General features: G+C 47.1%; 1 protein-coding gene across 10 annotated transcripts in view; it reads right to left on the bottom strand.

Annotated features, from left to right (window-relative positions):
• Window positions 1-14577, bottom strand: part of enox1 (ecto-NOX disulfide-thiol exchanger 1) — a 516884-nt gene that overhangs the window by 360963 nt on the left and 141344 nt on the right. For all 10 annotated transcript variants that reach the window (XM_059967825.1, XM_059967822.1, XM_059967817.1 and 7 more), the window contains 2 exons: window positions 13641-13847; window positions 9138-9371 (listed from right to left, as the gene is read on the bottom strand). In XM_059967825.1, the coding sequence (XP_059823808.1) occupies window positions 9138-9371; window positions 13641-13847 (441 nt within the window). The remainder of the gene's footprint in view (window positions 1-9137; window positions 9372-13640; window positions 13848-14577) is intronic.

Below are 14577 nucleotides of genomic sequence, written 5' to 3'. Positions count from 1 at the left end.
GAGTGGAGAGCTGATTGGGGGGGGCTGAATAGGCAGGCTGAGGTGTGAGTGGAGTCAGCTGACTGGGGGGGGCTGGATAGGCAGGCTGAGGTGTGAGTGGAGAGCTGATTGGGGGGGGCTGAATAGGCAGGCTGAGGTGTGAGTGGAGTCAGCTGACTGGGGGGGCTGGATAGGCAGGCTGAGGTGTGAGTGGAAGCTGTCTGGGGGGGCTGGATAGGCAGGCTGAGGTGTGAGTGGAAGCTGATTGGGGGGGCTGGATAGGCAGGCTGAGGTGTGAGTGGAGTCAGCTGATTGGGGGGGGCTGGATAGGCAGGCTGAGGTGTGAGTGGAAGCTGACTGGGGGGGCTGGATAGGCAGGCTGAGGTGTGAGTGGAAGCTGATTGGGGGGGGCTGGATAGGCAGGCTGAGGTGTGAGTGGAGTCAGCTGATTGGGGGGGGCTGGATAGGCAGGCTGAGGTGTGAGTGGAGTCAGCTGACTGGGGGGGGCTGGATAGGCAGGCTGAGGTGTGAGTGGAGTCAGCTGATTGGGGGGGCTGGATAGGCAGGCTGAGGTGTGAGTGGAGTCAGCTGACTGGGGGGGGCTGGATAGGCAGGCTGAGGTGTGAGTGGAGTCAGCTGACTGGGGGGGGCTGGATAGGCAGGCTGAGGTGTGAGTGGAGTCAGCTGATTGGGGGGGGCTGGATAGGCAGGCTGAGGTGTGAGTGGAGTCAGCTGATTGGGGGGGCTGAATAGGCAGGCTGAGGTGTGAGTGGAAGCTGATTGTGGGGGGCTGGATAGGCAGGCTGAGGTGTGAGTGGAGTCAGCTGATTGGGAGGGGGCTGGATAGGCAGGCTGAGGTGTGAGTGGAGTCAGCTGATTGGGGGGGCTGGATAGGCAGGCTGAGGTGTGAGTGGAAGCTGACTGGGGGGGGCTGGATAGGCAGGCTGAGGTGTGAGTGGAAGCTGATTGGGGGGGCTGGATAGGCAGGCTGAGGTGTGAGTGGAGTCAGCTGTTTGGGGGGGGCTGGATAGGCAGGCTGAGGTGTGAGTGGAGTCAGCTGACTGGGGGGGGCTGGATAGGCAGGCTGAGGTGTGAGTGGAAGCTGATTGGGGGGGCTGGATAGGCAGGCTGAGGTGTGAGTGGAGAGCTGATTGGGGGGGCTGAATAGGCAGGCTGAGGTGTGAGTGGAAGCTGATTGGGGGGGCTGGATAGGCAGGCTGAGGTGTGAGTGGAGAGCTGATTGGGGGGGCTGGATAGGCAGGCTGAGGTGTGAGTGGAGTCAGCTGACTGGGGGGGGCTGGATAGGCAGGCTGAGGTGTGAGTGGAAGCTGATTGGGGGGGCTGGATAGGCAGGCTGAGGTGTGAGTGGAGTCAGCTGATTGGGGGGGCTGGATAGGCAGGCTGAGGTGTGAGTGGAGTCAGCTGATTGGGGGGGCTGGATAGGCAGGCTGAGGTGTGAGTGGAGTCAGCTGATTGGGGGGGCTGAATAGGCAGGCTGAGGTGTGAGTGGAGTCAGCTGACTGGTTGGGGGGGTTACTGTTTTATTGGTGATCAGTGGTCCAGTGAGGGTTGTGACCATGAAGAGGGGGTCAGCACAGGAGGAGTGCAGGTATTATCATGAAATCTCTTTATTTACTCACTTTCAAGACTGGCATTATTATCCATCCTTAACTGACAGATTAAAGTCATCCACATTGGCGGGTCTAGAGTCACCTAGAAGCTGGAATAAGTGGGGATGTCTTTAATATTAGTGAAATATTAATACACAACACTACCTGTTTATCTACAAACTCCAACTCAATAGAGAATGGATCTCAACCAGGTACATTGTCTAATACAACTACTACATACAGACATCCTCAGCTCAGTAAATTTTAAATAGTCCCTTTCAGGCTGAAAGATTTAATCACTGAGGAGGCTTTTTTATTCTTGTGGGATAAGATCTTTCCTGACAAGGGGGATTATTCTGCTTGGCAGGTGAGACTTGTGACAGTGAAACAACATCGTGTTCAGGGGTCTCCTCTGTGATGCTTGTCGGAGTTGAGTGGGACCGAAGGAAATGGTTCTGACACTTCTCCTTTTTTTTGGCTTCTCTCTCGGGATCTACTTTGGCCATTGCTAGTCTCCTAGCCCTGGCTTCTTTTGCTCTATATCCTGTTTTTTTTTTCTTCTTTCTAATATGTATCTTGCTGTTGGGAAGGTGCATTTAGTTCACTGGAGTGTTCTCTTACTAATCTTTCCATGGCTCCCTTTACAGCTGGATCTTTCGTCTTGGTTTCTGCATTCAGAACATCATCTGTTCAATCCTGTGTTTTCGTATCTCCATTGACCCCCTTCTTTTTGAACCCCCACCACCCAGGACATGCTCTCTTCTCACTGCTGCCATCAGGAAGGTAATGCAAGAGCCTCTGGACTCACAGCACCAGGTTCAGGAATAATTATTACCCCACAACCATCAGGATCTCGAACCGAAGGAGATAGTTTCACAGCCTGACTTCATCACTGAAATGTTCCCACAACCTACAGACTCACTTTCAAGACTCTTCATCTCATGATTGATATTTATTACTTTATTATTATTTGTTTCTTTCTGTATTTGCACAATTTGTCATCTTTTACACTCTGGTTGAACGCCCAAATTGGTGCGGTCTTCAATTCTATTATGGTCATTATTCTATTAGTGTTGGCGCGTGGCCTAGTGGATAAGGCGTCAGTCTAGTGATCTGAAGGTCACTGGTTTGAGCCTCAGCTGAGGCTGCGTGTGTGTCCTTGAACAAGGCACTTAACCACACATTGCTCTGCGACATCACCGGTGCCAAGCTGCTTGGGTCCTAGTGCCCTTCCCCTGGACAACATCGGTGGTGTGGAGAGGGGAGACTTGTAGCTTGGGCAACTGCCGGTCTCCCATACAACCCTGCCCAGGCCTGCACCCTGGAAACCTTCCAAGGCGCAAATCCATGGTCTCACGAGACTAACGGATGCCTGTTTATTATTCTGTTATAGATCTATTGCGAATGCCCGTAAGAAAATGAATACCAGGGTTGTACACTAAGTACAAAAATACCAGTTTAATTAATTCAGCACAACGTTTGTGGGCTGAAGGCTGTACCTGTGCTGTACAGTACAATGTTCTATAAATTCACAGCTACAGTGGTGGGATTTGAACTCAGGCCTGGATCAATGATCTAGTAGCTTAACTGTGCCCCAACTTCCTTAGTCGGGTAGTGGTTAACAACTTGGAGATTGAGCTTGCAGCAGACGCACAGAAGTCATGTTCCCGGCACCAATTTGTACCCACCTCAGGGAGGCCCCATTTTAAAAAATCATACAGCTGTTGAGCGAGCAGCTGGTTGGGTTTGAGTGACAGAACAGAGGTACTTTGTAACAACAGGATCTAATTGCTTCTGACAGTGTGCTGGCATTCAGCTGGCAATAGATCATCGTGCAAGGTGGAAACCACACAAGCTCCAGGTGCGGGGAGACCTCTTCTGGAAGAATCCGAGCTGGAACACGGATCAATTACAGGGTAGTCTGAAGAACAAGGGCAGAAATCTCCAGCCCAACTCTTCCAAATATCTTGATATTTTTTGCCCAAGATTGTAATAAGATGGTACTTCTTTGTATTCATCTGCAAAAATGGCTTAATTTCTACCTTTTCCCTTTCAGGGTGGATGTAGATCTGTTGAAGACCCTGGCCTTTGGTTCTTTGTGGTAGTGGAGCCCACTCTTGGGGCTCATGACTGGCCACTTTTCGATATCCTAAGGATGCAGCCTAGAAGATGAGTGTGCCTCCGGGGTTCCGAGGCGTCCTGGCCCTGGGGTTGGGTTGCTTCTAAGACAGAGCCACCAACTGAAGCATTGCAGGCGGAAAAGAAATATTGGGAACAGTGGATTGGCTGCCGGTCACTCTGTACTCAGCGAGTCTCCCTCTCGAAAACACTGTTACCAATTCCCGAATCACAGAACTGGGGGCGGAAAGCAAACCAACTCGCTAATTTACAGTATGTAAAAGGGAGAGACCTCTTCCCCACCCCTTTTATTAGGGCAAGAGAGAGCCAGTGGCATGTTGAATTATCAGTTGATCAATTAGTTTCTGTGGTACTGCAAATCATGGTCTTTAATGGGGGCCTTGTTAGGTGGAGGGTGCTAATGCTTTTTTTGCCAAAGTGGATGGGAGAGGGTCGTTGTTTTACTGCTATTTGTGAATGGGGGGTAGGGGGAGAAGGGGACTTGGGGTTCTTCCGTTTTTACTGTCACATTCTTTGGGGCACTCTTGTTTTCATGGATGTCTGTGAAGAACAAGAATTTCAAGAGGTATATTACAAACATTTCTGATATTAAATTGAACTATTGAGCTAGAATAGATAGCTGCTACTGTTTAAAAAAACACACCACACCATGGTAGAGTCTTCAAGGAATTCAGAGTGAAGAATTTTTAATCTGAAAATTAATGAACTTGAAGTAAAGACATGGTTCAAATTTAATCAATGATTTGCATAAGCGGATCAAGTATAGTAGATCCAAAACTGTTAATGATACAACACTAGATGGCAGTGTGAGCTGTGCCCAGGACACAGAGTGGGTGAAACCCAACTAAGTGAATGGGCAAGGACAATGGCAAATGGAAAATCACTTGTTTCAATCCCTGACCAAGCTATCATTTTAGAGCAGTTGATATTCACTCTAGTACTTTGTAACCCTCTTCAACTGCCGGGAGAGAAGTACCAAACTGAATGGTGTTCGTTTCCCACCACAGCTTTTACATTTCTGTATTTTTATGTCTGAAGTATTGAAATCATCCACCATATTAAGTAAAACGTGAAATTAATAAAAAGAATAGTGATGTGGAAGTGGCAAGGGTATGTGCTGATTTATTGGGTAGAGTGGACAGGTAGGAGTGGCAATAAAAGAGCAGCCACACTCTCACCAGGAACGTGATGCATCTTGTTCTATTTAACCACAGGGTCAAGTCACTTGGCAGGAGTTCAGCCCCAGGAAGGCTGCTGTCTGGGGCTCTCGGAAAGCAAGGGAATACGAGGATTCAGATGCAGAAGGTGTGCCTTGTAAATGACTGACGTCTGCCTTCACTAGAAAGGTGGCAGAAATGAGAGAGGTGTGGTTGTTTATACCAAACTTTGCTGGGACAACACCTGGTGTCACATGTTCAGCTCAGGGCAACACCTTTCAGAGTACCGTCAGCCCTCCTTATCCGCGAGGGATCAGTTTCGGAACCCCTCGCGGATACCAAAAAACGCGGATGCTCAAGTCCCTTTTTCAACCTGTCTCAGTACTGTGGACATTAGGACCCGGCATCAAAGCTCTGAATCCGCAGTGTTTCTGTTCATGAAAATAATCACGATCATGATTGAAAATAAAGTGGAAATAATAAAGCGATAGGAAAGAGGTGAAACGCCATCGGTCATTGTAAAAAGCTTTAGGCTACAGTCGGTGAACGATCGGAACAATTTTAAAGGATAAAATGAGAAAGACCTTGCCCTGATGAAAGCTACAATTATTACTAAGCAATGCAGTGGTTTAATTACTGGGTTTTGGGTTTTTGGTCCTCCACATCAACTCGGCACAGATGGAGGGGGCACTCGGGAACAATCTGTCACTGGATCGAACTCGGGAACTTCTGTTCCCGAGCCCGGCACTGAAACATTCGTTCTTAAGTGTTTTATATGCATAGAAAGGTAAAATATATACTATATGCTAAGACAAACATTTGACTAACTGACGCTAAATAATACTGGATGTACCTGTTCCGACTTACTTAGTAAGAGAACTTCTGATTTTTTTCAATCCCAATCCATGATAACCTACGCACGTCCTCCCGTATACTTAAAATCATCTCTAGATTACTTGTAATACCTAATACAATGTAAATGCTATGTAAAATAGTTGTTATGCTGCATTGTTTAGATAATGACAAGAAACTAAAGTCTGTACATGCTCGAACAACAAGTACTGGAAGAGTACTGGGTTTACGGGTTTTCGCGATTCACGGGTGGCTGAATTCGCGCATGCGGAATCCGCGGATAAGGAGGGCCGACTGTACGTCAGAGTTGTGTCCAACACAATCACCTGAACAGCGGCAAGGCTATGAATGAGGAGGTCAGGCTGTCTGCAGGAACCAACAGCTTGGAGCTTTGGCACTTGCTTGTACCCAGGAATGGAAAAGCCGATGAACAATGCTATACATCACAGGATAAACCCTCTCCACTATGGAACAAGTATACAAGGTGCACTGCCACAAGATAGTAGCATCCATCATAAAGGTCACCCACTAACCGGTCCGTGCTCTCTTCACTGCTGCCATCAGGAAGGAGGTACAGAAGCCTTTAGGTCCCACAAGTACAGTTATTACTCTTCAACCATCAGGCTCTTGAACCAGTGGATAACTTCACTCACTTCAATTCTGAACAGATTCCACAAATTATCAACTCACTTTCAACGGCTCTATAACTCATGTTCTCAGTAGTATTACAAGTAATAAATTTACTTTTATTTGCTCAGTTTGCCTTTTGCACATTGATTATGTCAGCCTTTTTATGTAGTTCATTGACTTTTGCACATCTCTGTTCTACTGTGAAAGACGGCAAGAAGCTGAATCTCAGGGTAGTATTTGGTGACATATCTATATTTTGACAGTAAATTTACTTTGAATTTTGATCAGGGAGTGAACAATTAAGGCATTTCAGATTTCCCAGGGTTGTTAAATGGAAGCAATTACCTCTCTGAAGTGTGTCTAGATCACAGGGTGTGGGGGGGGGGGGGGGAAGAAAAGAGCATTGAGACTTCAGTCAGGAAAAGGTGTCATTAATCTCCACAACAGAGTGTAGGACAGATGTGGCAGTGGGGAGAGGGGGATGGAAATTTCAAATCATTCTGCTGAATGAAACCGAAGAGCAAGTCAATAGTAAACCTGAGAACTGAGATGGAGGGACTGCGTTCAGCCATGGGGAGCAGGGTCAGGAACAGATCAGCAATGATCTGACACACAGGAGGGTACTTGTTGTCTTTCAGTAGTTACAGTAGTTTCAGTAATTGCTGTCTTCACTGCTTTTAATAAAGGGTGACAACCCAGACTAGAAAATATTTGTTTATAAATCACCAGAGGGACTGGGTAATTAATGACAGCATTGTGAGTTGAGATTACAATTAAATAAAAATCAAAGTTTTAATTACAAAGTGCACCAATCGCGATTTTTCCCCCCCTCGATCAATGCATGAATGTGTGAAGCAGGAAGAGTTCACAAAGTCACGGACACTACTCTTGGAACCTCTCTGCACTCGCGAGCCCTGTTTCACTGTTAAAGGGATACCACCCTCGGAGTGCAGTTGCAGAACCCACCCTCAGCTACATCACCGAGGCTCCCTGCCCACCTCTCACTGTGAAGCTCACCCTCACATATCCGACCCCACTCCACTACACTAAGGGGGGCAGCCGTCTAATCAAACAAATCACTGAAACCCGGAGAAATTGAAAGTACACAATCCTGGAGAAATTTGGCAAGGCAGGCAGCATCTGCAGAGTTGCCATTTCACGTCAATGACCCACCCTGATGGAGAAACATGAAACTTCTCAAGCAAGGTCACGGACTCGAAACACTGAACAGTTCTCACAACTGAAAAGTGGGCTTATATGCACCAGTGACCCACAGTCACTACAGGGAATCAATACTGGACCTTTCTCTACCTGGGTATCTTGTGCATCCTTCTTTTCAGTGAACGTGGCCCATGTTGGGCATTCTGGTTCACTAGGACTAGGCCCTGCAGCTCCTATCTGAGAGAAGAGCAGGAGGATGGAGACCCACTTCCACTGGTGGACCCCTCCACATGGAGTTTACTACCGAACTACAATCCCCATGGTCCTCACCCTGCCACTGGCATTCTGCGCTGAGGTTATTGTACAATGTTGGGGAAATACAGGAGCTTCACACCAAAATACTGGACCCTATGTGGAACATGTTGCTGGTTGGGGATGAAAACCAGAGAAGTAGAGGGGTGCAAGGGAGGGACAGTGGACATTCAGGAGAGAGGGGGCGTGCGAGTGGGTCTGAGGGAGACTGCAGGAGACAAAGAATGGAAGTATGCTAGTGGGGGAGGGAGTGTGCACTGTGTGCACCTTGTGCAGGATTCTCCAAATTTAATTTGCAGATTGAATGGTAGAGAGCTAATGCAATGCTAGCATTCATTTCAAGAGGACTAGAATATAAAAGCAAGGATGTAATGCTGAGGCTTTACAAGCCACTGGTGAGGCCTCACTTGGACTACTGTGAGCAGGTTTGGGCCCCTTCTCCAAGGAAGAATGTGCAGACATTGGACAGGGCTCCAAGGAAGTTCACGAAAATGATTCCGAGATTGAAATATGAAGAGCATTTGATGGCTTTGGGCCTCTACTCACTGCAATTCAGAAGAATGAGGGAAGACCTCACTGAAACCTATCAAAGGCCTGGACAGAGTAGATCTGGAGAGGATGTTTCCTATGGTGAGGGAGTCTAAGACCAGAGGACACACCTCAGAGTAGAGGGATGCCCTTTTTAAGAACGGAGATGAGGAGGAACTTCTTTTAGCCAGAGAGGGGTGGATTTGTAGGATATGTTGCACAGGTAGCTGTGGAGACCAGGTTATTGGATATACTTAAGGCAGAGATTGATAGATTATTGGTTAGTCAGGGCATGAAGGGATTTGGGGAGAAGGCAGGAAACGGAGGCCGACAGAGAAAATGGATCAGCAATGATGAAATGGTGAAGCAGACTTGATAGGCCAAATGGCCTAATTCTGCTCCTATACCTTCTGGATGGTGTACACAGTGCATTGGGGTAGTGAGTGTGCATACAATGAGAGTGAGAATGTATTGTGCATGAGGGGGAGATAGTGTGTACAGTGCATGGGGGGGGTGGAGGGAGTGTGTTAGACAGAATACATAAATACATGGGCACACACTTTCAGCTGAATTATTATCCTATTAATTCAGATACAGCATAACTGTTACTGCTCCTGCATCAGGAGCAAGTTTCACATCTGTGCATTGTTAGAGACTCATACCAAGGAGAAGCGACATTTTGAAGGCTGTGCCACAGATGATGTCCCTGCTGAACAGGCCGGCCGGCCCCGTTGGGGTGTAGCCTGTTGAACGATAAAGCACTGGGTACCTTTCAGCTTCTCGGTCATCAGGCTGGCCTCGTGCTCGGAGTAGTGCATGATGGGTGCCGGTGAGGGCGGCCGCAGTTGCTCATCCTCCAACATGCGCCTATGGCGCTCCTCGCGCGCAAACATCCGCTGCTTGCACTCCCACTCGTAAAAGTCGTCCCTGGCCTGAGCAAAGTCCACGTGCAGGCGGCCAGTGTCCTTCTTGTCCGTGCTTGAACCCAGCCTCATTCGGTACCCTGAACACAAACAGAAGGCCTTGCTCAGCATGAAGAAAACCAGTTCCTGCAGTTATTGGAGGGGTAAAGACAAATAGTAGAGGGCAGGCATTTAAGGCGGGAGGGAGGAAGTCCAAGGGGGCAACAAGCAATCTGCTGGAAGAACTCAACAAATCGAGCAACACCTGTGGGAAGAAAGGAAGTGTTGTCATTTTGGGTCAAACCTTGCACCAGGACCTGAAACACAGACCCCGCAAATGCCGCTCAACTCTGTTCTTCCAGCAAATTGTTTGTTACAGATTCCATCATCTGCAGTCTCTTACATCTCCAACCACACTGGTAGAGTCACAGAGAAGTTAGAGAAGGCCAGGACAGCAAACATTCTCCTCAGAATCAGGTTCAATATCACCGGCATGTGTTGTTTTGTGGCAGCAGTACATAATAAAAACACTACAAGAAATACAGTGGTTTCAAGTTAAATGGGGCCATCAGGGCAGCTGATTATTTGGGATAGCTTTTAAAAGAATAAAAACTAACCAAAACAAAAATAGCCAGGATTCCCTTTGCTTAACGGGGCAGGAGACTGACTTGTTAGAAACTGTTTGACAACAGTCATGTGCAATTGTGTCACCATTAGTCTCTACACTGTGCTAAGAGTGAACTGTGCCCATTGCACATTCTTGTGCTATGTTATCTTTTAGGGCCAATGGACGGTGAGGCAAAAAAGCAATGATTTTTATCATTGTTGGTGAGAATTCAGCAGTAAGACAATTTGAACTGAGTCGCTCATTGCAGTTTCAAGCATTCGAGCTTGGAGATGCCAGAAACGGTCAGGAGTAAAAAAAACTAAACAATTTCACTACTTCAGCAAGTTAGGAACTATGAGGAATTTGAAGGGTACAGAATTGACAATCATCTTCAATGTTGCAAAGAAAATGAAGATTCTGGAGGGTGCAATTGTTGAAAGCGTTATATTAAAAACACCAAGGCATGAAACGTAAAGACGAGGAAAGTGACATGGATGACTCATCTTAGCCTGAACTAGTGACTACACAGGATGCCAGGTAATCTATTGTTGGATTATGACACTACTTCAGGCAGGAAGTCCATTATCTGCATGAGATGTCTGCACTGATTTTGCTCATCTACAAACAAAAGAACACTGTAGTGTACACTTGATAACAACTGTTAGAAACTAATACACAATTTTATGGTACTGTAGTAGTATTGGTGGTGTTCTAAATAGTTTTCTATTTAAGTACAGAATTACTCACTTAAATGGTAATTTGCATTTTTTTAAGAAACCTTTTTAATCATTTGCATGAACTTTTGGCTAATTGGGTTAACCGCTTAATTTGACCAAATAAATATAACATGCCTTTACATGATTGTTCCAATATGTTGGATACACCTTCAGAGATGTTGACACCAGAAACTTGACACTGCTTCCCCTTTCCACTGCTGGCCCCTCAATGAAGACTGGTACGTGTTCTCCAAGATCTCCCTTCCTGAAATCCACAATCAATTCCTTGGTCTTACTGATGTTGAGTGCAAGGTTGTTGTTACAACACCACTCAACCAGTTTATCCATCTAGCTCTCATACACCTCCTTGTCACCATCTGAAATTCTGCCGACAGTGGTTGAGTCACTGACAAATTTATAGATGAGTTTGAGCTGTGCCTAGTCACACAGTCATGGTGTGGAGAGAGTAGAGCATTGAGTTAGGCACAAATCCTCAAGATACTCCAGTGTTGATTGTCAGCAAGGAGTAGATGCCACTTCCTATCCACACAGACGGTGGTCTCTCGCTGAGGAAGTCAAGGACCCAGCTGCAGAAGGAAGTCCAATAGTCCAGATCTTGGATCTTGTCAATTAGAACTGAAGTAATGATGGTGTTGACCACCGAGGCGTAGTTAACAAACAGAAGTCTGACATAGGTATGGCTACGTCCAAGTGACGCAAGGCTGCATGGAGAGTCAGAGAGACCACTTCCACTGGAGATCTATTGTGGTGATAGGCAAATTGCAGCAGGTCCAGGTCCCTGCTGAGGTAGGAGTTGATTCTGGCCATGACCAACGTCTCAAATCACTTCATCACAGTGGATGTGAGTGCAACTGGGCAATAGTCATTGAGGCAGCTCACCCTGATCTCCTTGGGCACTGGCGTGGTTGTCACCCTTTTGGAGCTTGTGGGAACCTCCGACTGCAGCAGTGAGAGATTGAAGACTCCACCAGTTGGTTGTTCAGTGCCCTACCAGGTACAACGTCAGGGCCTGATACCTTGCAAGGGTTCGCCTTCTTTAAGAGATGTTCTGATGTTGGTCTCCAAGTCACAAGTCAGCAGAGATTCACACTGGTGTAGTTTTATTCTCCATTTCAAAGCGTGCTTGAAGGTGTTGAGCTCATCTGGGAGGGAAGCATCACAGCCATTCACGTTAGGCTTTGGCTTGTAGGAAGTAATGGCCTGCAAACCTGCCAGAGCTGATGTGCATCTGATTCAGAATTGTTTTCAATCAGATTTTTTTTTGCTCTTAAAACAGTGTTTTGTGGGTATTACCCGGGCTACTTGTATAGATCTGGTTCACAGACCTTGTATGCCACAGTTACAGCCCTCAGTGGACTGAAACTGCCAGGTTCATTCATGGCTTTTGGTTTGGACATATCCGGTATGTTCTCAAAGGCACACACTCATCCCCATAGACCTCGATGAAGGAGGTAACAACTGTGACACTTAAATTCAGATTCAAAGATAAATCTCTGAATATCTTCCAGTCCACTGATTCAAAGCCGTCCTGCAAGTACTCCTGTCTCCCTTGACCATAGCTTCATGGTCTGTGGTCGTCTGTCTCTGCCTATACCCCGGAGTAGAAGTACAGCCAGATGATCTGACTTTCCGAAGTGCAGGTGTGGGATGCCACAGTAAGCTTTCCTGATGGTAATGTAATGGCAGTCAATTGTGTTGGCAGGCGATATGTTGGCGGTAGTTAGTCAGAGACTTGAAGCTGATCTGGTTGAAATTCCCCACAATGATAGAGAAAGCATGATGGTGTGCTGCCTTGTGACTGCTGATCATGGGGCCCAGATCCCCCAGTGTCTGCCTAACATTGGGCAGAGGTGGGAGTACACCACTACCAGGATGACATCGGGAAAGCACCATTAGCAGACAAAATGGACCACAAGTGAGCAGGACTGTGACACAACTGCCAAGTCTGTGTAGCACGATGAAACACACCATCTTCTCTACCTTTGGAAAAACTCAATTGTTCTGTCTTTTTGGTGGATGGTGAAGCCCCTGGGCTGCATCGGAAATGGAGTGAGCCATGTTTCTGTGAAGCAAAGTACTCGACAGTTCCTGATATCCCTTTGGTACTGCAACCTTGCTCTGAAGTCCTCAATTTTATTTTACAGAGACTGTATATTTGCCAGCAGCATAGTCGAGAGCAGGGTTGGTCCAAGGACTCTGCATTTTAATCTGACATGCAGACCAGCACATTTCCTTGTTTCCTTTTACTCAAGGGAAAACGTACTCATGACCCGAGTATGCCAACTTTGGGGATTGATAAGATGATTTAAAAACATCTTTAAACAATGCTGCTTACTGAAGTACCCATGGCTATAACTGTAGATTTCAGCCATAGTCCTAAACAGGAATATTTGATGATTCCATCGGAACTGCACGCAAAGAGTCACCACTCATCTTGGAAGGACACAAGTGAACCAAATTGCTTTGATTGTCATAATTTCTGGAGAGGAGTCACTTTCTGATAAAATAATAAACTGAATGCAAATTCCACAGCTGCCATAACGGAAAATGGCCAAGCCTGCATCAGTTTACATTCGAGGATTGGCGGTGTAGAGGGTTAGCAGCTTCAAGTTCCTGGGCGTTAACACGTGGGATTATCTGTTCTGGGCCTGAAATCCCACACCATCAGATTCAAGAACAGCTACTTCCCTTCCACCATTTGATCCTTGAACTGACCTGCCCAACTGTAATCATTGTCTCAGCAAGACGACAACCACTTTGCTGCTACAACATCCTTTGTGTTTTTTGGTCCATTTGTGTTGTTCTTAGTCTAATTTATGCCAATGTTGTGTACTCGATGCCATGGGACACGAAACTGCTGCACGAACATTTTTATTGTGCCTCTACTTACAACGTGGGTTCAGACCTCTGCACCAAGTCTGGATCTCTAGACCCTGAACTTGGTAATCTGAGCATTACAGCACCATAACCCAGACACTCTAACACACAGGACACTCAGAGAAAGGAGGGGCAGGCTGGTGGTGTACCTGACAGGTAGATGGCCTTGTCCACCATAAACTCCTCAGCAAAGCGGATGTGGCAGAAGTTCTTCTTGCTTTTGCGAAGGGCCGTGATGGTGCCGCACTGCTCGAAAACCTCCCGAATGACTTCCTCTGTGGCGTTTTCTGGCAAGCCTCCCACAAACACCGTCTTGCAGCCGGGCGGTCGGTCCCGGGTTGCTGGAGGGGGCAGGTCTGTAGGGTACAGAACTCAACAGCATTACCAGGGAGAGGGGAGGGGGCTACTCTGGTGGTCTATTCTTTTTATTTCCTCCTCACAGGGAGCTTTAAGAGCTGAACGAGGAAAAGCCTCCTCTTTGCCTTTCCCCATTTCTTAGCCCATGCCCGGAGCACCTTAGCCTCCCGACTAGTAAAATAAAAGTCCAGAACTTTGTGTAGGATACTTCCATTTTCTCTCTGTTACCCATCAGGATACCATTAACTTTAATCCACTCCTGCCGATAATCAAAGCTTGATCATCTCTAAGTGCCAGAGAGAACAGTCCCTACAGCTCACCTTTGTCAAAGATGCAGTCTCTTTACAACTTCATCCCGCATCAAGATAACCCTCCACTTTCTCCTGGAGCTCCCCCCCCCCCCCCACCCTCCCCACTTCCATCCACCACCAACACGTTCATTCATCTGGCCTACTGAGCGACTCCAGACCTACAATCCCAATCTACATCCGTCTTTTTGTGGGCGGTGTGGAACAGTCCTACACGGGCCCACTCACTCAAATCTTTCTTCCATAGCTGCTAATGGCATTGGTCTTGCTCACTGCAGTCATGCAGAACTTGATCACCTCTGACCCCACTGCACTCATCTTCGCTGATTCTTCCCTTCCCTGGACCCATGTCTCCACCTCAGAGGAGAGGTGAGCTCCTAGCGTCCAGCTTTTTGGACAAAGGGTCTCTGATCTGAAACAT

This window comes from Hypanus sabinus, chromosome 4 (assembly GCF_030144855.1).
Source record: "Hypanus sabinus isolate sHypSab1 chromosome 4, sHypSab1.hap1, whole genome shotgun sequence".
NCBI classification, from domain to species: Eukaryota; Metazoa; Chordata; class Chondrichthyes; order Myliobatiformes; family Dasyatidae; genus Hypanus; species Hypanus sabinus.
Note: the sequence above shows the minus strand (reverse complement) of the source record. Positions and strands in the feature narration are given on the sequence as shown.